This window comes from Artibeus jamaicensis, unplaced genomic scaffold (assembly GCF_021234435.1).
Source record: "Artibeus jamaicensis isolate MK-2021 breed Jamaican fruit bat unplaced genomic scaffold, CSHL_Jam_final contig_452, whole genome shotgun sequence".
NCBI lineage: Eukaryota > Metazoa > Chordata > Mammalia > Chiroptera > Phyllostomidae > Artibeus > Artibeus jamaicensis.
In genome coordinates, this window is record NW_026521837.1 from 19,317,495 (window position 1) to 19,342,746 (window position 25,252).

Here is a 25,252-nt window from a genome sequence, read left to right on the forward strand (position 1 = left end):
ATTAGGACACGAGGGCTTATTGGGTGCTCTTATGGAAAAGACCTTGAGAGCTCCCTTCCCCCTTTCAGACATCTGTGAACCAAGAATCAGTCCTCACCAGACACTGAATTTGCAAGCATCTTGATCTCGGGCTTTCCAGCCTCTAGAACTGTGAGAAAGAAACTCCTGTTGTTTATAAGCAATGAATTTATGCTATTTTTGTTACAGCAGCCTGAACAGACTAAGGCAAGTATTACTAATGTTTATCTCTGAAATGACTATTATCTCTTTTCTCCATAAAATTCCTATCCAAACATTGCTCCTCTCCCCTTACTGATCTCACCCCATACTTTATAGTTGAGGAAAAGAGAATAAATATCAATCAGAATCTCTCTCCTCTTCTGATCACTAAATCTATCCATGTACCTGCATCTTTACCTGTATCTGCTGCCTTTGTTCCCTTTACTATAAATTTCACATTCGTGTTCCCAAGCCAACATTTCTACATATTCCCTGGATCCCATCTCCTCCCATTTTCTCAAAAACTGTTCTTTTAAAATATACATTTTCTCTTACACTATAATTGTTTCCTCTTGATCGGATTATTCCCATTAGCCTAAAAATAAACCTACATATCTTTGTCCTTAAGAATCTTATTTTGACTCCATGTATGCCTTTATCACCTCCATTTTCAGGTCTTCTTCATACAAAAAGATCTTGTGATGTCTTGAAATGGAAGTGCTACTTCCATTTCTTCACATCACATTTGCTTTTCATTGTGCTCGTTAAGTCACATAACTACTATGTGTTGGTCCAATGGTCAGATCTCTTTATTTTACTCTCAGTGTGTTTTAATATCATTTGCTATGCTTCATTGTCTTTAGCTTTTAAGTCACCACACTCTTGAGGTTCCTTCCCACTTCACTGGCTATTCCTTCTCCAGGTGCTTTGCTTGCTTCTTTTCCTCTACTTTACCTCTAATCCTTGGCCTGCTCTCTGAGAACATACTTTCCCTCAGTAGTTTTTTTTCACATGATAATGACTCTCAACTTCATACCTTTGGTCCCTTATGAAGAAGTCAAGACTCAGAACTTACATTAGATTTCTAATAAGCATATCAAACTTAAGGTGAATAAAATAAAAATACCCTTCTACCCCCACACACATTTTCTTCCCTAGTCTCTTCCATTTGGTATATGGTACAAATATCCCCTCAACCTGTTCTCCGTTTTTTCTCACCTCTCCTTTCAAAACATAATCAAGTCTGTGGGCTATGTTCAAAGTATAGCTCATCTCCCTCCACATCTATGCCACTTTATCCCAAACTACTGTCATGCCTTCCTGGTTTCTGCAATTGTCTTCTGCCACTAATGTTGCACCTCAACCCCCATGATCCATTCACTATGTAACAAGTGGAATAACCTTTTTAGAATATAAATCAGATTATATCACTCCCTTCCAGAAAACTCTCTACTGATTTCTTATCTACTTCAGATAAATTCTAAACTTACTCCATGACTAGGTCCCCATGGACAAATGAAGGCCATACGAGATTCGGCCCTACCCTATCTCTTCAAGCTCATCTTGTACCACTTTCTCGACATTTCAGCTACAGCAATCTTTATCATGTTCCTTGACAAAGCCAAGCACTTTCCCACCTTAGGGCTTTTGCAATGGGAGTTCCTCTTATCTGCAATGTTCTCTTTCCCAATACTTCCATGGTTGGCTTTTTATTTTTTATATTACTAAAGTCTCAGCAAAATGTCACTTCTCCAGAGAGGCTTTCCCTAACCACTCAGTCTAAAGTAACCCCTCCCCAATCTTTCTCACTTCACACTATTTTACTTCTTCACTACATTTACCATTATCCACAATTTCTTTGTTCATATATTGTTTACCTGTTTATTTTCTATCTTCTATTTAAGCTCCATTTTAGTGTTTCTTACCATTGTATTCATAATGCCTGATGAAGTAGTAGTTTCCTGAAAAATATTTTATGAGTGCCTATCTAAGTCACTCAGTCTAACTCACATTTGTGGGCTCACTACAGCTGATTTAGCTCTAGGTCCGGAGAATACAAAGGCAAATAAAGCATGACTCCCTGTGAATCTCAACCATTCATACCTTCAACAAACATTTACTGAACATATATTATGCTGTGTTCCAGTACCTGGAACATCTCAGTGCTGCTGCATCTCAGTGTTCAGTGTCCTGTTCAGTAAAACAGAGTTTTGTTGAGCTTCTCTCCTTCATAGAAGTGTATAAACAGGATGAGTATGAAAATAATGTACAAAATGTGAAGTGTTATAAAAATGCTATTTTATATATTACTATTACTGGCCCTGCTTCTTTCCTTGTGTCTGGTAAAGGGCAGGAGGTCACGACACCTGAGAGCCAATTGACAAAAACAGCAGTATAAATTTTGATACTCACAGAAAGCAATAAATAGGAATGCCCTTTTCAGAGGCACATAGTGACGAAATGTATGAGCACGAATTCTTTAGGTGCGACAGTAATAAGTGTTAATTTTCTCCACTTCTGTTACACAAATAATAATTCCGTGTAACTGTGGAAAATCAGGAGGTGGGCTGTGGCCTCCGGGTGACACTCATGCCCGCTGCCTCTCTCCAACACCTCATCGGATCTTTCATGGGCTATAAATAAAGGCACACCTAGAGGGAGGTTAGGGGCCAGTAGAGGGTCTGCAGGGCCCTGTATGAACTCCTCAGTGATGTGCCTGACACACCGTATGTGTGTAAGCACTGTCCTTAATCCTTCAAAAGCACTGACCTAAAGTACTTGTCCACTGCGATAAAGCCAACAGAAAGAGGCGGGGGGGGGGCGGTGAGGGGCTTTGGGGCAAGAGAGGAAGGGAGGAGAGCCGTTCCAGGATCAGCAACCATCACTGAAACACATCTCTGATTATGAGGCGCATGTGAAGGATTTGCAGATATTCACCATCTGTACAATACTCAGCGCTTAATAAAATTAATTTTGCAGTCGGTCTTGACTGACCTGCCTTACTTGCAAGTAAAACGAGAAACAAGAGGAATGGGGAGAATAATGAAGAGAGAGGTGGGATGAGGGAGGAAAGAAACGTTTCAGGGTGGCGGGGCTGGGGGGATGGAGAAAAAGGTCTGTGGCTGTTTCCCCAGAGTCTGACAATGCAGCAGATGTTTGCTCCCTTTAACTGAAGCATGGGCAAAGGCGTTCCTGGGGATACTGGAAAGGAATGACCGCAGGAGGGGCTGGTGCCCCTCCTGGAAAGGGAGAGAGTGGAGAAAAATGGACTGTACCTGCAATTCTTTCAGCATACCCCACTGACCCTGGCGCCGCCCTAACGCCCAGCAACCGCCGCGTACAGCCCGCGCGCTGCTTTAAGGCAAAACACAGAGGGCTCTTCCAAAGGTGGAGGGGCGGGGCCTGAGCAGTGGGCGGGCCCTGGTGGGCGGGGGCGGGGCTCTGGTGGCTACGCGTTTAAGTTGCGTTGTGGCTGCTGCCACCTACTGAAACGTGAGTTGTGGGGTTTTCCCGGACCTTCTGGTGTGTGCTTTGGTCTATTCAACCTTTTTCTTTGGACGTGTCTTGAATATTGACCTATATTGAACTGTAAAAGTCCTGGCACATAGTTGATGACAGGGCCCTTTAATCAAAAGGTAGTGGCAGCGGCTACACGTGCCAGAACTAATTTGTGACAAGTCAGATCTTGTTTCCCCTTAAGTCAGTTTAAATACCATGAAAGAACATAGTCTCTGGGGTCAAGACTGTCTGGGCCAAAGTTCAGCACTGCTACTTTATAGCGATGGGACCAGGACCGCAGTCAAATACATAACTCCCCGAGCTTCAGTTTTTTCATCTATAAAGGACGTGGTGATGCGAATTAAATGACATGTTTGGAACAGGGATTGGCACAGAGTAAACACTCAATACACTATTACCAATAGAGACTCTTTGGTTCCGCTCTCCCCCCCCCCCATGAAATCTCATGTGGAAATCTTCACGTAAACCACCGCACAGAACAAACCCACGCGTGAGCCACGCCGGATCCCCCACGAGCACCGGGGTGCGCGCCATTTCCCCGGCTCTGGCCACGCCCCCACATACAGCGTCACAACCCAGCGACCTGGGAAGCCAAGGCGCCGCTTCTTAAAGGGCCCGAACAGACCAAGAATGGCGCAGGAGGATCTCAGAGCCCCAGAGCCAATAAATCTAAGCGATGAAGAAATAGCAAAACTCACAGACGCACAGTTTAAAACATTGGTGATCAGGATCCTCACAGAACTGGTTGATTATACCGACAAATTAGACAAATATATGAAGGCGAAACTAATTGAAATGAATGGAATTGCACAGGACACCAATAGCAATGAAAAGGGACTCAAACTGGGACTCAAATCAATGGAGTGGACCAGAAGAAAGCAAATAATGGCCAAACAGAAAAGAGTCAAGAAGCAAGAATTCAAAGAAATGAGGAGAGTCTTAGGAACCTCCAGGACATCTTTAAACGCTCCAACATCCGAATTATAGGGGTACCAGAAGGGGAAAGGCACAGCCACCGTGGAAAACTTATTTGAACAAATAATAAAGGAGAATTTCCCCAATCTGGCAAAGGAAATAGACTTCCAGGAAATCCAGGAAGCTCAGAGAGTCCCAAAGAAGTTGGACCCAAGAAGGAACACACCCAGGCACATCATCATTACATTAGCCAAGATTAAAATGAAGGAGAGAATCCTAGAAGCAGCAAGAGCTAAGGGGACAGTCACCTACAAAGGAGTCCCCATCAGACTGTCAGTGGATTTCTCAAAAGAGACCTTACAGGCAAGAAGGGGCTGGAAAGAGGTATTCCAAGTCATGAAATCCAAAGACCTACAACCAAGATTGCTCTATCCAGCAAAACTTTCATTTAAAATAGAAGGACAGATAAGGTGCTTCTCAGATAAGATCAAATTCAAGGAGTTCATCATCACCAAGCCCTTATTATATGAAATGTTAAAGGGACTTATCTAAGAAAAAGAAGTTAAAGAAACATGAACAGTGAAAGGACAACAAACTCACAGTTATTAACAACCACACCTAAAACGAAAGCAAACTAAAAGGACAGCTAGATCAGGAGTGGAAACATAGAAATGAAGATCACGTGGAGGGTTAGCAACAGGGGAGTGGGAGGAGGAGAAGGGGGGAGAAGGTACAGAAAATAAGTAGCATAGACAGTAGATAGAAAATAGATGGGGGGGGCAAGAATAGCAAGGGAAATATAGAATCTAAAGGACTTGAGACACATGGTCATAAGCTAAAGGGGGGTGATGGTGGGGATGGGGGGTAGGGTGGAGGGGAATAAAGGGGGAATAGAACAACAACAACAAAAAAAACAAAGAAAGCACAGTTGCTCTGGTTGAAGGTGGGCGGGAAAGCTTTGGCTTCTCAGTCCCAAAGGTGGTCTGTAAGGTTTCTCTAATGGAATCCCCAAGCTTCCTAACATGTAGACAAAAGCAACTTATCGGAGAAAGGCCGAAGTTCTTAGAAAGACAAACTGCCCGTTTCTATTTTCATTTCAAACAACTTTTACTTCTGCACACACTGTATTTATTCCTCTGTCTCCATGTCTTTCCCTAATTGTTCCATCCATTGAGAGTGTTCTGTTCATTAAAAAAAAAAAGGCTTTATTTATTTATTTTTAGAGAGGAGAAAGGAGGGAGAAGGAGAGAGAAACATCGATGTGAGAGAGAAAAACAGTGATTGGTTGCTTTTCACATGTACCCCAACCTGGGAGAGTGCCCACAACCTAGGTGTGTACCCTGACTGGGAATTGAACTGCTGACCTTTCTCTTTGTGGGACAACATTCAACCAACTGAGCCAGACCAGTCAGGGTTCTTCTCCTTATTTATCATTTAACGTCTGATTAAAATTACAACTCTTTTGTGGATGACCAAATAAGAAATTTTCATTTTATTATAATCCCCTTTCACCTTCAACATATCTCTGCCATGTGCTTGGAACTTTACAACCCAATATGCTGGAGTACATATCTCAGCAAGGATTAAAAGCTATTTTCTGCCCCATTTTTGCAGTAGACAGGGCTGTTGTGATTATAAGGCTTATGTGATTTCCATATGTGACCATTTGGAAATGCTTTTTGTTTTCATGGTAGCAAAAGGAAAAGCAGCAAAGTTCCCAAGCATCATGGGAGGAGAGACAGAGGGTAGAGCTGAGAAGGAGGGTCTGGAGGGGAGTCTGATGCCTCCAGGGCACTGCTCCTTGCCCCAGATACAGCCTTTTGTGGTGCATGGGATGACACTTCAACCAACTGAGTAACCTGGCCAGGGTCACTATGTCTTCTGATTGGAGCATTTAAGCCATTTACATTTAAAGTGATTGTTGATGGGTACATATTTATTGCCACTTTATTCTTTTAACTATATTTGTTTCTCCTCTTCCTCTTCCTCCTCCTTCTTCTGGAAGGCCCTCTAATGTGTCTTGTATTGATGGTTTGGTGATAACAAATTCCTTTAGCTGGATAAAGCAGTCTTGATTGTAGGTCCTTGCTTGTCATCACTTTGAATATTTTATGGCATTATTTTCTGGCTTGAAATGTTTTTTGTTGAGAAATCAGCTGACAGTCTTATAGGAGCTCCCTTGTAGGTACTGTCTTTTCCTTGCTGCTTTTAAGATTCTCTCTCTTTAAACTGCCATTTTAGTTATGATGGGTCTTGGCGTGTGGGTCCCTTTGGGTCCTTCTTGTTTGTGACTCTCTGAGGTTTCTGGTCTTGTGTGTGTTTTTCCTTCATTAGGTGAAGGAAGTTTTTATTATTTCTTCAAATAGGTTCTCAATTCCTTACTCTCTCTCTCCTCCTTCTCATACACCTATCATGTGAAGGTTGTTACACTTCATGTTGTCTCAAAAATCTATTAACTATCCTCATTAAACATTTTTTGTTGCTCTATTTTCTGCTACATTGTCTTCCAAATTGCTTATTCTATTCTCTGCTTCATCCAAACTACTATTTATTCCTTCTAGTGTATTTTTCGTTTCAGGTATTATATTTTTTATTTCTGACTGGTTCTTTTTGATGATTTGTATGTTCTTTTTTTTTTTATGTTTGCCTTGTTTTTGTTGAAGTTCTCATTAAGTACCTTGAGCATCCTTATAATAACCCTTTGAATTCTATATCTGGTAAATTGTTTGTCTCCATTTCATTTAGCTCTTTTTATGGAGATTTCTCCTGGTTTTCTTCTTCATTTTTGTATCTCCATTTTGGCTGCCTCTTTGTTTTTGTTTTCTATGTATTAGATAGATCTACTATGACTCCCCATTTTGGTAGGGTGTCCTTATGTAGTAAGTGTCCTGTGGGACCCAACGGTGCAGTCTCCTTGATCACCTGAGCCAGGTGCTCCAAGAATGTCCCTTGTGTGGGTTATGTTGGCCCTCTTGTAGCTGAGTCTTGATTGCTATTGGCCCATTTGTGCATGGTATCAGCCCTCCGGCTAACTGACTACGAGGATCAACCCCAACCACAGTGTGCAACTGCTGTTATGGTGCTGACCAAATGGAGCAGAATTTGCCTTGCAGGCACTGGTGCCTTGTGGGATCTCTCTTTGGATATGCCACTTATGGAACTAAATGGATCGGGCTTTGATGTTGTCTGAGCTGGCCACTAGGTGTACTGTTCCAGAGCCTCTTTGTGGGGACACTGGTGTAGGCCAATATCGGACACTGCCTATGACTGGCCCTGAGCACCATGATCAGAGCTACAAAACAATCTACAGTTTGTGGCTTCCTCTCCTAGGCCTGGTTGTGTGTGGGAAGGATAAAGCTGTGCACCAAGGCTGGTTTTTATTATCAATGGGCCTGAGGACAGACAGATCAGCAAAAGTCCCAAGGAACCCCAAGATCTGCCATCTGTCTCCGCTTGCCAGTTGTCTGTTAGGCTCAGTCACTGAAAAAGCCTCTGGAAGCACTCGTGTTGCATTGGGTACGTTCTCAGTGAGTCACCAGGTAGGGGTGAGTGGTGTTCATCAGAATGATACAGGTTCAAACTCTGTGCCAGCACTGGGTCTGAGACCACTCAGCAAAAGTTCCAGGGCATGCCAAGTCTAGGTGTCAGGAGCAGTATGTTTACACACCTCTGTGGTGGGTGGGGTCTCAGGGAGTCATCAGGGTGAGGCCAGCGGAGTTTATCAGGCCCAAACAGACCCAGGTTTGGCCATTTGGAGATAGGGCTCTGCACAAGTAGGGTGTGCAACGAAAAAATTTTCCTCGTCCTAGAGCCGGACAAGTAAGTGTCTGCCAAGAGCCCAATGTCAGCACTGTGGGATTACCAGGAGTTGGGAGATGGAGAGGAACTCATCAAAGTTGGGAGATGTTGGGGGGAGTGGCTCCTGCCACAGAGCCATAGACACAGTCTGTCTTAGATTCTACCCAGGCCTCCACAGGGTGGAGTCAGAAAGAGTTAGGAGGGTGGGGCTGCTGAGATCCTGCAGAGTGGGGCTAGGGGATCCCCTGTGAGGAGGGGGAACTACTCAGTTTCCTAGAAAGGTGGGTGGAATGGCTCCACCCCAAAGCTACACAATTCAGTTGCTGACACCCCCCGGATCTGCCAGGACTGCCACATGCACACCTTGGCCCAGGCAGCTAATTCCTCAGCTGGGTAGAGCTCCACAGGGCTGGGCAGCATGAAGTCCAGAGGGTGGGGCTGATGCCATGCGGAGGGGAGTGCTTCACCCAAGCATGACCGCACCTGCAATGTGGGTGGGTGACTCAGCACAGGGGTCCTGGCTGCTGTCCTCTTAACTCTTTCCCCAGAGCCACAAACCCCAGTTTCTCCTAGTAGGATCCTGGTCTGTTGTGCCCTCTCTCTTTCAGAAACCAGGGTGAGAGGCGGCAAATGAGATTTTGTGTGTTGGCCCTTTAAAAATACACCAGTGTCTCTAGCAGACTCTCATCTCTCCCTGGTGGACAGACCCTGCTGATTTTCGCAGGGAGATGTTATGTGGGCACCTCTTCCTGGCCCAGTGCTCTGAGCTGTGGTGCCCAGCTTGGGGGCTTCTCAGGGGGAACCTCCACAGCTTAGACATCCCTCTGGAATCTCAGCTGCTGCCCATGGGAGTGGGGCCAGCATTTTTTGAGTCTCTCCCTTCCTACTAGTCTTGATGTGGCTTCTTCTCTACATCCTTGGTTTTAAGACTTTTCTCCAGATGGTTATTATGGTTGATTGCTCTATATTTTAAATTCTAGTTTTATCCTGGGAGGAGGTTAGTGTAACACCCACCTGCTCTACCACCATATTGGATCCTTGAGAACACGCGTGAATCACTAATTTGGATCACAAATATTTGTACATATTTTTTTTCCTTGTAAGATTTTTAAAGGCAAGTCTCCTGTCTTATTCACATTTGTATTCTGCAGTGTCAACCACCCATTAGAACTCAAGTAGTATTAAAAACAGAACCCTTGAATATCTCGTTCATCACTGTATTCCCCAGTATCCAGCATAAGGCCTGGCACATAGCAGATACGCTGTAAATGTACTTGAATGAGTGAATGAATGGATTTTAAAACATAAGCTCCATTATGGCAGGAATTTTTGTTTTATTCATTGCAAAATGAATATTTGAACGTTACCATGTGAATAAATAATTTTGGGAAGGCTTAACATTCATTATATAAAACAAAAATTCTTGAATCTTTATATCTTCACAGAACTCAAATGTATGTATTTATGTTAACTTTCACCCAACTAATTCAGTAGAGGATATATCATTCTGAAATAAGATATCCCTCAGAAATGCAAGAGTAAAATTGAAAAGATTCATAATAAAATGGGTGTTTACATTAAGAGTAGTTTGTTTTCTTCCTTGCACTTTTCTGTATTCTAAATTTTCTGTAATTAAAATATATTATTTCATAATCAGAAAAAAATCAATACTGTTTTTAAAGACTGTAATGGATGAGATTGTTTGCAAATGCAAATGATGGGCTCAGGAAATTTTGAGGGCACCCAAGTCCAGTCAAGGTTATTTGGCATTAATACTAAAGAGAAAATACTGAAATGTGAAAATCACTTAGAGATCTGAAACTTAATCAGTCTATCTAAGGGAAAGAAAAAAAAACTTCTCACAGGGGCTATGAATGGCACTGGTCGTAGGAATTAAAAGGGCATTGAAGAACAAGAATTTTCAGCATTTGCTTAGCACCATCCTTGGAAGTATGACATCCTGCTCTGGACTGAACTGTGTCCTCCTCATTTCCCCACCCCCTTGCTAATTCATATTTTGAAGCCCTAATGTCCAATGCAATAGTATTTTAAGAAGCTGGGGGCTTTGGGAGATAATTAGGTTTAGATGAGATCAGAAGGGTAGGGCCCTGATGATGGGATGAGGACTCTTATAAGATGAGACACAAGAGAACTTGCGCACTGTCCTCCATCCCCACCTCTTGCCTCACCCTGTGAGAACACAGTTAGAAGGAGGCCATGGGCAAGCCGGGAGGACAGCTCTCATCAGCACCCTCGAGTTAGTCTTTCAGCTTTCAGAACTGTGAGAAAATACTCATCTGCTTATTAAGCTACTCAGTCTATGGTATTTTGTTAGACAGCCTGAGGTGACTAAGTCAGACTAATCAGACTAAGGTCTGAACTGTTATGCGCCAGGTAGTTTTCTACAGTGGAAGAAGATCCCCTCATTGATTAGGTCAATAAATGTTTGTTAAATGCCTACTATCTTCCATGCCCCATGCAAAATGCCGAGGACTCACAGATGACCCAGACAGTGCTTCCACCTGTAACTGACTGATTTAATAGGAGACAAACACGTAAAAACAAATAACAAAAAGAGGTTATGAGTGCTCTGGCAGAAGTATATGTAGGGTACATACACTCCTCTTCAGGGACCTGAATGTAAGAGTAATTGTTTACATCTGTGGTTGGGGTTGAGTAAATTTGGTTGGCCTGACTGATGCTCTGAATCAGGTTAACATTTAGATTCTAGATAGTTGCAAGAGGAAGAACCAGTGAAGATACTTTGTACACTTTAACACTTTGGTGGGACCAATCAGACATAATAAGAGGAGTAGAAATGGAGGTGAGACATATTAGTGAAAGTGAGGGTAGAAACCAATGATGCACTGGATTATGGTATTAAAAACAAACAAACACACACACACACACACACACACACACACACACACACACACGGAAGCCAAAAAAAGAGGAGCCAACTCAACACATGAGAGGCTAGGCAACCATAAGTCATGAAGCTGTAACAGTTAAATCAGAGAAAGCTGTTGGCTAGCAGAACAGGATTCTGAACCTAGTCTTTCTCATGTGCTTTTACAATTGTGATAGTACATTAAAGTGTATATGTCCCTATGCAAATTAAGATGTATGATGAAGGGGTGTTTGAAAAAAAAAGAAGGTAGAGCAGTCAGGTTGAAGATGAAGAACATCACCTCCTACATATAAAGGATAATGGCTAAAAATGCCGTTTAAAGGAATAGCCACACTTTTGGTTTTATTACATTTTAAGACTGAACATTATGTATTTCACTATCCATTTTGATAAAAGTAGTCTCTGCTAGTTGCCAAAAGTAGCCGCTGTTAGCAGCTTTGTAATCATTATATTCAGCATTCTTTCTTTTCACCTCTAAAGTCTCACAGAAATCTCCCCTTGAACTTCTTCATCTTCATTGTCATATTCAGCTTTCTGGAGAAGCCTGAAGCCAAGCAAACCGATCAGTATACTTCCAATTGGGGCCGTGATGAGGATGCTTAGAAATGCCACTGTCAACACATCCATTCCATATTCTTCTAACTGTTTGTCTCCGTGTGATCTTGCTGTGTCCAAAGCGACAGATCCTATTGCAGCCTATAAGAGTTTAAAGGTAAATTTGGAAACATGATACAATAAGCACATAGCTATAAGGGGAATTATTTTTAAATCAAATTGCTTAGTCTTTTTTCAATCAAGAAAGTTCTATTAGTCTTCTTTCAAAGTACACTGAAGTTGGTTCTGATTGTTTGGAACCTTTCCCTGACCTTCCATGGGGAAAAATGATGATTCATGTGTACCTATTTGCATAAAATAAGGTTACAAAAATACCAGGCAAATATATTTCAAAACACAGACTCGTGATATGAATTAACTACAACATGATTCCATATACTAAATTTCTCCTGAATAAAGATGGAAGTTACCAGTCATCTCATTCTTCCATGTTGAAGAATTTGGACTTAAGAAAGAACAAGATGAGCCCTGGCCGGTGTGGCTCAGTTGGTTGGAGCATCATCCTGTGCACCAAAGGGTTGCTGTTTTGCTTCCTGGTCAGTGCACGTGCCCTGGGTGCAGGTTTAGTTCTTGGTCAGGAGTGTCTGAAAGGCATTGGTCACTGTTTCTCTCTCCCATGTTAATGCTTCTCTCCCTTTCTTTCTTTCTCCCTTCCTTCCCCTCTCTCTAAAAATAAATAAATACAATCTTTAAAAAAAGAGAAAAACGATGAGAAATGCAGTGATACTTACTGGAACAAGATACACTTTTATTTATTTATCTTTAGAGGGGAGGAAAAGGAGAGGAGAGAAATATCAATGTATGGTTGTCTCTCATGAGTCCCCTGCTGGGAACTGGCCTGCAACCCAGGCATGTGCCCTGACTGGGAATTGAACCACGATCATGTGGTTCACAGGCCTGCACTCAATCCACTGAGCTACACCAGCCAGGGCAGAAAATACACTTTTAAATAAAAGAAAGAAAATGTATTGCTAATTTTTAAACATCATGGAACTTGAAAGTGGTAAGAACCTTCAAAACCTGAAGTTAAAATAAAACAAACAAGCAAGCAATATATAACCAAAGACACTGAGACAGTGACCGGAGGGGAGAGGGGAGGGAATTTCAGGGGAAAAGGGGAAGGGTTTACAGGAACAAGTATAAAGGACACATGGACAACAACTAAGGGGGGTGGAAATAGGAGGGAGGTGGGGAGCAATGGAGGGGGCTGGGATGGGAGTTAAAGACAGAAAACTGTACTTGAACAACAATTAAGTAAATTTTAAAAAAAACCCTGAAGTTAATCTCAGCAAGTATTTGGTTTACTCTTTGCCTTAGGAGTTGGTGAAATGTTTCATTTAAAGTTTACCTACTGGGAAATCTTATGAAAATTCTCATATTCTTTTAGAGGAAAAATACAATATTAGCACACATGGGAAGATAACATATTAGTTGCTTTGGTAATTCTCTTATTCCACAGAACACATTCGCCTCTGGGACAGTGACACAGAGGAGCAGATATCAGTGTGCACATACTGACTGAGCACAGCGGCCACCCTGCCAGCTCTGGAACGCCCCTGGCGGACTGCTGGTGAGAAAGGAGAAGGCTGTCTAATTTAGTCCCTGTGCTTAGGTTTCTTTGTTGTTGTAGGTTACCTGGTACCTTAACTAACTGAACATTTCACAAATTCTTGGAAGGAATTGTACATATTATCACATATATTTGACCCTTAAGCAACATGAGCTTGAACTGTGAAGGTCCACTTATACATGATTTTGTTTTGAATAGATATGCAGTAGACCCTCCCTATCTCTAGGTTTTGCAGCTGTGGAGTCAACCAACAGTAGAGTGAAAACAGCATTTTCCACCTGTGACTCGGAATCTGTGTGCGCAGAGGGCTGAATGTATGCATTGTCCTACACCACTTTATAGAAGGGCCTTGAGCATCCTCAGATTTGGGTATCCACAAGTGGGTCCTGGAACCAATCCCCCACTGATACAGAGGGATGCCTGAGTCTGGGGGCAGTCTAAAGCTGTATACAGATTTTCAACTGTGTGGAGGTCAGCATCCCTAACTCCTGCAGTGTTCAGGGGTCAGGTGTCTATTTCTCTTTTAGTTCTTTGTTTTGTGTGTGTGTATATATATTTGGGGGTTTGTATGTATGCTGAGTTCTGATTTTAAGAGTATTTTTATAGTGTCACAGAAACAAAAATGTTTGAAAACAACTAATATAGAAAAAAATATAAGAAGTCTTGTTTCTTGTACTGTGACAAAAGGAGAAGAAAGAAAATTCTATGCAATACTTGTTTCACAGAACATACATTCTTCAATACATTCTCCATAATTTGTCTCTATTTTAAAATTTGCTTTGAAACAGGAAGATGCCATCTTCCAAATTTTAATGGTTAGAAATAAATCTTTCATATAAAATCTACTAGAGCAATACTTTTAATATTTCAAAGTTACTAGAATAATTCTTTTAATATTCACCTACTAAAGTTACCAGGTGTAGGATGAAAGCTGAAGATACTGTGAGGGAGAAATTCTTCCCCCTGTTATACTATATTAATCTTACAGTATTCTTAGTCATTATGTCTCAGGCATCTTTGAAAGTGTGATGGAAAAAAACCCCTTCTCTGAAATAATGTTCAAGCCCACAGCCACACAAAATCTGGCATATAATTACAGAGCATATACATCCTCCAAAGCTTCTTAAATTAAGAACATTTGATTTTCATTTCATGAAATTTGCATATTTAAATAACTGCAATACAATCAGGGATGGAAGAGTTAAATCTAATTTGCTATAATTACTCTAGAAAATATGCAATACAATCAGGAATATATTACATTGGCAATGAATCACACTCTAAACAGTGCTAATTTAATGAGCAGTTATAGGCATTCTACCAAATTTATGGTCAGTAATTTCAAGCACCTATCAGTCAGTGCCTTGTTCATTACAGTGCACGAATTCTGGGTTACATGGTGAGAACTGTGGATGACAGTTCAGCTAGTTTGAAAATTTTTAAATCAATTAATGATCTAGGGAATCAGTAATGTATTTTCTGAATTGTCAATAAATGTTTCTACCTTTTAATATAAAGACTGTGATCAAGCATAACCAATCAAGAACCATATTGACACTGAAGTATTTCTGAATACTAAGATGAGCCACACTATTTGTTTCTCTCTCTTCTTGGAAGATAATGAGGTGAAAAGAATTCACAGCTATTTCTCTGGGGGATTTAGAGAGCTCTGACTGATAACAATTCGAACTCTTTCCTCCTCCTGCTATGATTTGCAGTAGGGTAGAGACTTATTGGAATTTTTGATCTACCTTGGCAATCTGAATACATTTAAATGAGCTGTCGTATTTAAGGAATCAATATACCAAAAATAAAACTTTTAAAGAGCAGATTAGTACAAACTCTTTTCACAGATCAAACTTCAATTACTTAGTTTCACCAAATTTGAATAAGCCCTCTTATTCAAAGTTTCAAGGTATCAAATAGAAATAGGAGTTAAAAGGCTGAGCCATCCTGTCCATCATTACCTGGACTGTGGCCTTCGGAAGCCACGCAAAAGAGATGAAGATCTTTTCCTTTATGTTGAAACCAGCAAAACACACCATCAGAAATGTAGTCAAAATTCGTATCAAAACTGCAATGCCCAGGGTGGCAACACAAAGGCCTGTTAAGAAATACTCATTTTTTAGACATAATAAAATACTGAAAGAGAAATTGAATCTCGTAGTTATTGATTCAAAATACTATCAAAAATACTATCAACAGAAATAATCTAAATCTATTAAAAAAATTAAAAGCTAAAAATGGTTAGGCATAATTTGTCAAAACATCAATACAGCAACTGGCAAAAGTAGGTTTACAGTTGTGAGTACATGAAACACATTTTATTGCTTTAGTATTTATTAATTATTGGTGTGTTGGGGGAGGGGCATATACACTTTACTGTTGCACGTAACACTTAGACCAGATGACTAATGAATGTGTTGGTTGATAAGTATGCTGGTGTTTCTCTTAACAACACAGCTCACAAAAGCTTCTTACAATGTCATGAAACATTCCTCCTCTACACATGGTTGGACTTTTGGTCACTTTGCGTTGCAGTGTGGAACTCTGTTACATAAGGTGGCAGATCATTTACCATGCCTTTTTTAAGTTGAATTAATTGGGGTGACACTGGTTAACAAAATTATACAGATTTCAGGTGCACAGTTCATTAATATTTATCAATTATTGTATTATTTATTTGCATTACAACAGTAAACCTATTTTGTCAACCCCTGTACTAGGATCAATCAGGCTATTTATTTAAAAGAAAGTATTTTCCTTAGAATAAAGTGAAAAATTGATTAAACGTTTAATTTCTACAAAGGAGATTTAAATGTTATTTCTCTTATGCTTTAAAGTGAAAAGCATACTTTTTTCCATGTGTTTATTCAACAAGAATTTATTAAGTGATAACAATGCATAAGATTATTTGGACTAGGTACTGGTGTTCAAAATACAGACTTTACTTCTATAAACTTCAAAGTCAGAAGAAGACAGAAACATAAGTACTTAATAGACTTTAAAGTAAGTGAAGTAAAACATTGGTAAGAGAGTAAGAAGAGGGAAAAGTCAGTATTTTCATCAAAATGGGTGAGAAATCTAGAGTCTAAGACCACAGGTGATGTCCAAAATATTTACCTGCCAGTATGGAGGCAAGCAGCCAATCAGAACAGAGCTAGCTGGGCAATGACCAATCAAAATAGACACTGTCAGTGAACCACTGTTTTACCACGCTGGTGTTTACACTGACTGCCTGTTAGCCCTGGTTCACATACACAGTGCCTCACTCAGTTCTTTAGAATCCTTTGCTGATAAAGATAAGTTCACCCTGATTTGCAAAATAAGGGATTGTGACAAGGGGTGCTGCAGGCTGCTAGACCTGAGAGACACACAGCTAACTAAGGTGCCTGGTAAAAAATAGGGTGACTTTTCAAAAAAGTAACATTTGTTAGGTGTTTACTCTGTGCCACATTCTGTATTAAGCCTTAAGTGAATTGCTTTACTTAATCTTGACAACCTGTGGGGTAATTTTTCTCATTTTACAGTTGAAAAAACTGAAATTCAGAAAGGATAAATAACTTTCTCATGGTCAAAAGACTGTGAATCCCGGACAGACATTGCCTGGGGATCTATCATGAACCTGCAATATGTTTTCTTTATAGAAAAGCTATGTGGCTCTTCGATTAAGGGCATCTCTCCCTGGTTGGTAAATTTTCAGAAGTATTCATGGCCTAAAATCCATGATACAAAAGATGATCTCATTCCCAGGAGGGAACATGAAAAGTTTTAGGAGAGGATGACGAGAAAGTTTCACACACAATGAGTCTGAAATTCTGTAGGACTTACATAAGTGGTGATGTCCAGGTTCCAATGGCATGCAGGGTGGGGCAAAGGCAGGTTGACAGTTGTGAGTCTGTACCACAGAGTTTATTCTTGTATTATTATTTATTAATTGTTTTAATAACAATTATTTTCCATACAAACAACTATAGACCTACTTTTGTCCCACCCTGTATATTGATTGAGAGAGAAGAGTTTTGGAAGCATATAGTAGTTCATAATCAAAGACACTGAGTGTAGATGAGCTCAGAGATGTTATAAAGACAAGTAAGTAGCATACAAGCTTTAGAAAAAACTTAGATGAAGAGCAGCATTTAAGCCAATGTATGTGAGTGTAAAGAAGGACTCAGCAAGCTCTGGGAAAGAGAAAGATTCAGAATTCAATGTAGAGAGTGTTTTAAAGGTTTTCTAAATGCTGCTCAGAGCTCACATAAAATAAAGACCAATAGGTATTCAGTGAACTCAGCAATAGAACCTTGATTGGAGCGGGATTGGTGGTGTCATGGGGCAGGAGCTGGGCCGAAATGTGTTGAATAAAAGAATAAGCGAAAATGGAAAAAGAAGATATGGTTACTTACCTCTTTGGAAAAGTATGAAAAGAGGAGAGAGGCAGATTAGTAGGTGAGGAGAGAAGTGAAATGGAGAAATAATTTTAATTGTGTTAAAATATGCATAAAATTTACCATTTTAACACATTTTTAAGTGTAGAGCTAAGTAGTATTAAGGTAAACATTCACATTTTTGTGCAACGAATCACTAGGATCTTTTCATCTTGCAAAACAAACTCTGTACCCATTAAACAAGAACTCTCCATTTCTACCTCCCTCAAAGCCCTGGCAACCACGATTTACTTTCTGTCTTTATGAATTTGACTACTCTGGATGTATCAGATAAGGAAAATCGTAGCAGTGTTCATCTTTTTGTGGCTGGCAGATTTCACTTAGTAGTGTCCTCCAGGTGCATCCATGTCACAGCATGTATTAGAATGGAAGAATATTATTTTAAGATAAGAGAGATTAGACTCTGTTTAAATTCTGAAGAGGAGAAAAGCATGTAGGTGACAAGTGTATTTAAAGATGTATGAGAGGTATCTATGCGTGAGATGCAGCAGGAAGTGACAGGGGATCAGACCCTTGGATAGACGGTGATGATTGTGATGTGAAAAAAAGGAGGGCATGTAGAGAACATAGGAGCAAATTAACTTTAAGTACAGTGCTATGACTCAAGAGAGTTTTAATATGATGGCTTTTAATGATAAACAAATAAAAGAATGAATGAACAAACATTTCTATTCTATGGGTACATATTATGGAATTGATTAGTTATCTTTAAAATTCTGGCCCTTGATCAGAACAAGACTAGATGAAAACTCTATTCTTGGAAAAATATTTTAAGGCTTGTATTTTTTGATAGTAGTAAACAGTATTAGTTTTCTTTACAAGGAACAGTTTTAAAGATGTAAAATTTACTGTCTTAGACTAACAAACATTTTTTAACCAACTACTTGAAAAGACAGGTCATAATTAAATTTCTATATAATGTGAAAGTGGGAACCACCAAACATATACCTTCTAAAGATATTTCAGCTGAATCTAAAAAGAGTTGACTTTAGCCAAAGCACTACTTTGATGTTCTTACCTACAGTTTCCGGTCTGAGAGATGCAATCGATACCTCTGTCCCAATGAGTCCGAAGAGAAGGGGCTGAAAAATGTCCCAGGCAACAGAAATAATTTTCTGAACCTCTGCCTAAAAGAAACACACACACACATATACACACAGAGATTTTTATTATGTAAAGTTACCAGTTCTGAATCTTACCAATTTGAAATGGGAGTCAATTTGAGCTGAGATAGACTTTATTTCTGTGACTTCTATAAATTAAGAGGTTAGCAGGAGAGAGCAAAGATACTGCATAAATATACTTCTAACAAAGTTATTGTATGAGGTGCTTTAGTGTGGTTTGCAAATGGATCTTAATTATAAACAGTCTTATAATCTTAGGAGAACTTCTACTTCTGAATACATATTTGTGTGTATGTTTACATACTGTAATACTTAGTTTTATTTCATAGTTTAAAATGCTATGCTCATTTTAATTTAACAGTGTGCTTTAGAGATCTTATAACATTAGCACACATATCCAGATATGCACCTCATCATTGCTGCATAGGAATCTATGGTGTGGAAGTACTACATATATTCAATCATTTCTATATTGATGAACTTTTAAGTTGTTTCTAATTTCACTTTATCTTTATAAAAATACTGTTTAATGTCAATTCAAGTTATGTACAAAAATAAAATTCAGGAACAGTATAGTGCTGTTCCAGTTATTAATTTATTTCCACTTGACTTCTTTCACTATTGCTCTGAAGAAAATGGAGCCCGGCTCCTTTAATTTTTCCTTTGCTAGCTGGCACTATATTAAATCTTGTCAGTAGAGGGCGTAGAAGAGCTATTGCCAGAGGAAGATGCTCTTCCTGGTTTCAGTGGCTCCTCCAGCGGAGCCCTACAGCTCCAGGTTCCTGCAGCCCAAGTGGCTTGTCCAGTGTCAGGTTCCTACCTGGTGGCCCGCAGCTTCCCCCAGCCTACTACTAGGGTGGTTTCCTGGCCTACTCCCTTGGCAATATACCATCCTGTGTACCCTAGACAGTGGATTTCTTGGAAATTTGGAGGGTGGACTTCCAGCAAATTCTGCAGGCAGGGTACCACGGTGACTCTTCTGCCACCCAGTGAACTGAAGTTCTAAACAAGGTCTGGATTCTCAGGTCCTGGACCAGGAGTAGGTGGAGTGGGTGGTGGAAGGGGATGCTCTATTGAACCCCAATGGTTTACAGCTGCTATTCCTGTATTCTTTAGGGGTCTCTTTACATCTTATAAAATAATATCTAGTTAATAATAAACTTTCCATATTCCAGTTACTATGTGGTTTCTTCATCCTGATAAGATCCGAAGTACTAACTTTATAACACATAATGCAGAAACCCTAGGAAAATATTGACGGGATGGACTATAGTATAACTAAAATATCCATGGGCAAAAAAAGGTGATAAACCAGGAGAAATATCTGTACTAAGTATAGCAGAATAAGGAGCAATATCCAGTCAACAAGAGAAAGACATAGATTTGAAAATGGGCAGTGCCTATGCACAAGTATTTCACAGAAGAAATAAGAAGAAACAGTAGCGGCTCCCAAAAATGTTAAAACTGAGTAATCAGAGAAACAGAAATTAAAATGCTATACCATAATTCTATGGGGGAGCAGTCACATTGGAAAATATATTGAGAAGTTTTAATAATGTCAAGTACTTGTAATACTTTTAAGGAAATTTACTAATTGGTAGGAGAGCAAACTGATAATGCTTTTCTTGGGAGGCAATTTATGAACACCTATGACAGTGTTAAAGTATTTATATTTAACAGATTTTTTCAATCAACTAATAAGAACCTTTATTTTTTGGTGACATTTTTATACTTCTAATTACATATCTTTAAGGATCTGCACTTCCATATATATAGTATTAAGCAGTTTGACGAAGGAGGACTAGATAGTTTCTCTATTTTCTTTGTTTTATTACCTGATACTGTATTAGGTTAAGTATTCTATTTCTTCTTGGCTTATCAGTGTTGAAAGACATAACATATGTGAGGGGGTTGGTTGGTTTATTTATATAGTAATATTCCTATGTCATGCAAAAAAAATTGTGTTTTCACATCATAAGGAATCAGGTAATGACTTCGGTTCAAATCCTGCCACCCATTAACCATAAGCCACTCCACTGCTCTCATCTCCAAAACAGAGGTTTATATTAGGTAACATACAATATCCTTCATCATTTAATGATAGTGACTAGTTCTGCTAATGTACTTTCTTGTGGCTTTTTTTATAACTTCAAAACCAAGGTGAATTTGTTTATGAAGAAAATAGACCAACTGAACAGGTAAAGTATAAAGGAAGGTGAGTCTAGAGGGATGAACACTGTGTTGCCCATGGAGAGGTAAGGCCACTTTACACATTGGTGTGCACCACTGGTCAGAATCTTTGAACGTATAAATCTTTTTCAAAGATGAACAAAAGGAGAAAAGAGAAATGGAGTTAAATAGCTCTTCATGAGTTAAATATCTACTTAAGCTGATCCTTTTCTTCTTAGAATATTTCAAGATTCAGAAGACCCAAATTATATCAGGAAAAGAAAATCCCCTGGCTACAAAGGTCATCAGAAAGGGCACTGGATTTGAAAATAGATGGAAAAAAATACATGAGTCTTTAAAAGGGTGAGTGCATTTGAATGTAACAAATGGCATTTGATTAGTGATTAAAAGGGTGAGTGCATTTGAATGTAACAAATGGCATTTGATTAGTGATTAAAAGGGTGAGTGCACTTGAATGCAACAAATGGCATTAGATTAATGATTATAGGGAAAACCAAGCATAAAAGTATGAAATAATGTCATAAAACTATAGACATAAAAATATTATAACACAGTTTAGCTGTTCAAAAATATAACACAATAATATTGCTGTAACATTGTTAAGTTTATAAGTGTTTCATTTAGGTTTTCCCACATAATAGTCACAACAATTCTTTAGAGATTTTCTTCATTTTATAGTTAGGAAAACTGAGTATTAAAGAACTTAAGTGACTTTTGGGGATTTACATCTAGAAAGTAGTAGAACTGGGATTGGGATCCTAATCTCTATATTTTAAATTTCATGCTCTTTTTACTATGTTGTGCTACTCTGGAAATAGGTATAAAATAATATGAACTATTATTTACTGAGTGCATTCTATGAGTAAGCACTTTCCTTTACATAGATTATTTATTTCGCTTAATCCTCCACTCTAGAAGTTGTTGCTAGTATCTCCCCCATGTCCCCCCACACTTTAGGGATATGGAAGTTGAAGTCTGAGAAGTTAGACACTTATATGTAATAGTACAGCTACAAAATTGTACAGCTGAGGCTAGTCCAAGCAGTCAGAGCTCTTGACCCTGTGCTACACTACAGACCAAGGGAGAAACGTCCAAAATCTGGACTCATTGACCTAGTGCCTCCAGAAGTAGGAACTTCCCTGAGCATTATAATACAAAAGATACACACAATGCCTACCACATAATTGATTCGATGAAGATTCGTTTTCTTTCCTTTCTTTAGGAAACCATTTTGATAAACGGATGCCCCTCAATTTATGACAGGATTATGTCCTGACAGCCCATCAAAGTGGAAAATTCATTTAATACACCTAACTGCCAAACATTGAGGCTTGGCCTAGCCTGGCTTAAAATGTGCTCAGGACACGTATGTTAGCCTACAGTTAAGCAATCAGCATTTGTTTCTTTTCAAGAGTAATTGTCTTCTCGTTCTCACCAGAAGCAGGAGACAAAGATGGGCCTCTTGCACACGTGATGGGACACAAAAACATAACACACAGCATCCACACAAATCTGGCAACACGGCAGCATTGACTGATTACTCTCCTGATTGTGTTGCTGACGGACCTGAGGCTCGCTGCCTCTGCCCAGCATCCTGAGAAGTATCTGGTATCCCTAGCCCAAGAAAAGATCAAAATTCAAAATTCCAAGTAGAGTTTCTATTGAATGTGTATTGCTTCAGCATTATCATCAAGTTGAAAATTTTTTAAGTCAAACCACTCTGAATCAGGGTCCCTCTGTAATCAAAACGTGTGTTCTCACCCTGGCTCTGCAACTCCCTGGCTCTGCGACCTTGGGCCATCTGTCCGATATCTCTAAGCCTTCATGTCCTCATCTGTATAGCGGGTCAAATATACATTTATCAAGGTTATTGCAAACAACAAATGAGATGACTTATGTAAGATGATAAAGATATTTTTCGGAAAAAAAACGTATTGAGGAAATGTCATAGAGTCTGCTAGACCTCACCACATGAAAATATAAGATATTTGTGTTTAAAAAATGAACACTATAAAAAGGCATGAATGGCTAATATCATATGTATGTGTGTCTGTGTCTTACAGATCAATGATCAATGCATTAAACTTCCGAAGAAAATGGACAAAAGACAGATCAAAGAAAATGAAAAAATATAAGTAGCTAAATATATTAAAAATATTAAACTTTGCTGCTAATCAAAGAAACAGAAATCAAGATACCACTTTTTACCTATCAGTATGGTACGGCCTTTTAAAAGAGAAAACTGATACTCTCAGAATAATAGTCAATAATATTGTAATAACAATGCATGTTGCGAGGTGTGTACTGGAAGTAATGAGGGGAGCACTTTGTAAAATATTGATAGGATCATCTAACCACTATGCTCTGTACACTTGAAACTAATACAAAACAATATTGAATGTAAAATGCAATCGAAAAATAAAATTAAAAATAATCAATGTGAATCCTCTTTCATAGAGCAATGCTATTTCTAGGAATTTATCCTATAAACTCGAAGATATGCTATACTTTGTTGATTTTATGATATACATTTTCTCACATTTAAACATCTCTGAAATTATGAAGTCATGTCATAACTGACAACATTCTTTTTCGTTCTTCTTAGACTTGATAGTGCTTAGGGCTTATGACATATGGTGTATATAAGGATATTTTATTGAAGCATCTTTTGTTCAGCAGAAAATGGGAAACAATCTAAATATGTGTGAGTAGGAGCCTGGTTTAATGAAGTACAATACAGCCATAAAATGCAATACTCTGCAGCCCTTACAAACAATAAGGAAGGCTTCAGGGAATGGTGACTATGATATATTTTAAGTGAAGACGTCAAGTGACAGATTGGTATGTAAGTGGAGAAAAGAAAGTGTGTGTGTGCCTTTGGGCATCCATTTGTATGAGCACAGAAAATAGGTTTTATGATAAAATAATTTTATGAATCTGATGTTAAGAAAGCGTCTGAAAGGAAAATTAATCTAATCGGAAACGGAGTTATGAGAAGGACTTAAAATGAAACTCACTTTCTGGCTGGCCCACCCCAGGCCTGCGAGAAAAGCCAGGACCAATGTGCAGAGTCCTCCGGAGCCAGGGGAGCCGAAGTACGCACTGCTGAACACTGCAAACACCGACAGCCCCAACACAAGGAAGGCTCGCTTCCACACCAGTTTGTCCTTGAGGAGAAAAGAAGTTTAATTAGCTCAGGTATTTCATCTAACGGACCTCTAACTACTGGTGTTTCCATCTTCAAGACAGTGGAAAGTCAAAATGTCTGTACCCGTACACATAAATGCGTGGCACAACATTCACTTTCCTTTACTTAGCAAACGTAGAGAGAACACATGTGCAAGCACAGCTTCCTCTTTCAGGAATAAGCGTTAGCTTCCTCCACAGTTATCAATGCAGAATTTTACAGGGTTGAACGGAACAGCAGGAAAAAGCACCATGGGCTCTGGAGCCAGGCAGGCCAGGGTTAAAATTCTAGCTCTTTCACATCATTGGTGTATGCGTGGCATGTGGTTCTCCGAGCTGCTTCGTTTCCTCCTCCCTGAAAGCTGTTACATCACGGACTTTTGTAAAGGATAAAGATACGCCATCTGTTCGTTTTAGGCTGTTTATTCTTTAATGTTATGCACTTTGGGTTTTCTTTCTAAATCCTTACATACAAAGAAGCTTTAAGAGGCTATCGACTGAGTAGTTTTTTGTTGTTGAGTTTTATTTTTATTTATTTACGCTGTTGATTTTTAATGTCTTAAAAAATGTGTACTTCTTTCCCTTCGCTTTTCACTGTTCTGCCTTTAAAAATTCTTGATAACTTTAGAAGACAGGCATGTCTTTAAGAATGCTTGAGTTAAAGGCAGGCAGGATCTGAAGGGGAAATAATCAAGTTCATTTCTAGCTCCACTGCATTCTAGCTATGTGACCTTGTTCAGGTCACTTCCCCTAAGTTTTCATTTCCTTATCAGTAAAATGATTGTATGAATAGTACTCTCATCATGAGTTACTGTGTGCAGTCTACTGGATCAGTGCTTCCCAACAGAAGGGAATTTCTGTACCTGCATTGCCTGTTATAGCCACATGTAGCCAGTGGCTGCCCTATTAAACAGAGTGGCACTTTTTTGAACTAACCATATCACTTTACACGCATTTTTCTCTTCATTTTGTTGTGTAG

General features: G+C 39.4%; 2 protein-coding genes across 10 annotated transcripts in view; both read right to left on the minus strand.

Annotated features, from left to right (window-relative positions):
* The window catches only part of SLC9B1 (solute carrier family 9 member B1), a 78,877-nt gene extending 75,539 nt beyond the window's left edge, over nucleotides 1-3,338 (minus strand). For all 5 annotated transcript variants that reach the window (XM_053666430.1, XM_053666431.1, XM_037167918.2 and 2 more), the window contains exon 1: nucleotides 3,276-3,338. The gene's annotated coding sequence lies outside the window, so the exon portion shown is untranslated. The remainder of the gene's footprint in view (nucleotides 1-3,275) is intronic.
* A 6,221-nt stretch (nucleotides 3,339-9,559) lies between these two features.
* The window catches only part of SLC9B2 (solute carrier family 9 member B2), a 48,488-nt gene continuing 32,795 nt past the window's right edge, over nucleotides 9,560-25,252 (minus strand). For 2 of the 5 annotated variants that reach the window (XM_037167915.2, XM_037167914.2), the window contains exons 8-11: nucleotides 24,105-24,254; nucleotides 18,792-18,900; nucleotides 15,296-15,432; nucleotides 9,560-11,839 (exon numbers count right to left, since the gene is read on the minus strand). In XM_037167915.2, coding sequence (XP_037023810.2) covers nucleotides 11,618-11,839; nucleotides 15,296-15,432; nucleotides 18,792-18,900; nucleotides 24,105-24,254 — 618 coding nt within the window. In that variant the 3' untranslated portion in view covers nucleotides 9,560-11,617. The remainder of the gene's footprint in view (nucleotides 11,840-15,295; nucleotides 15,433-18,791; nucleotides 18,901-24,104; nucleotides 24,255-25,252) is intronic. The other 3 variants (XM_037167912.2, XM_037167911.2, XM_037167913.2) reach the window with 2 other exon arrangements.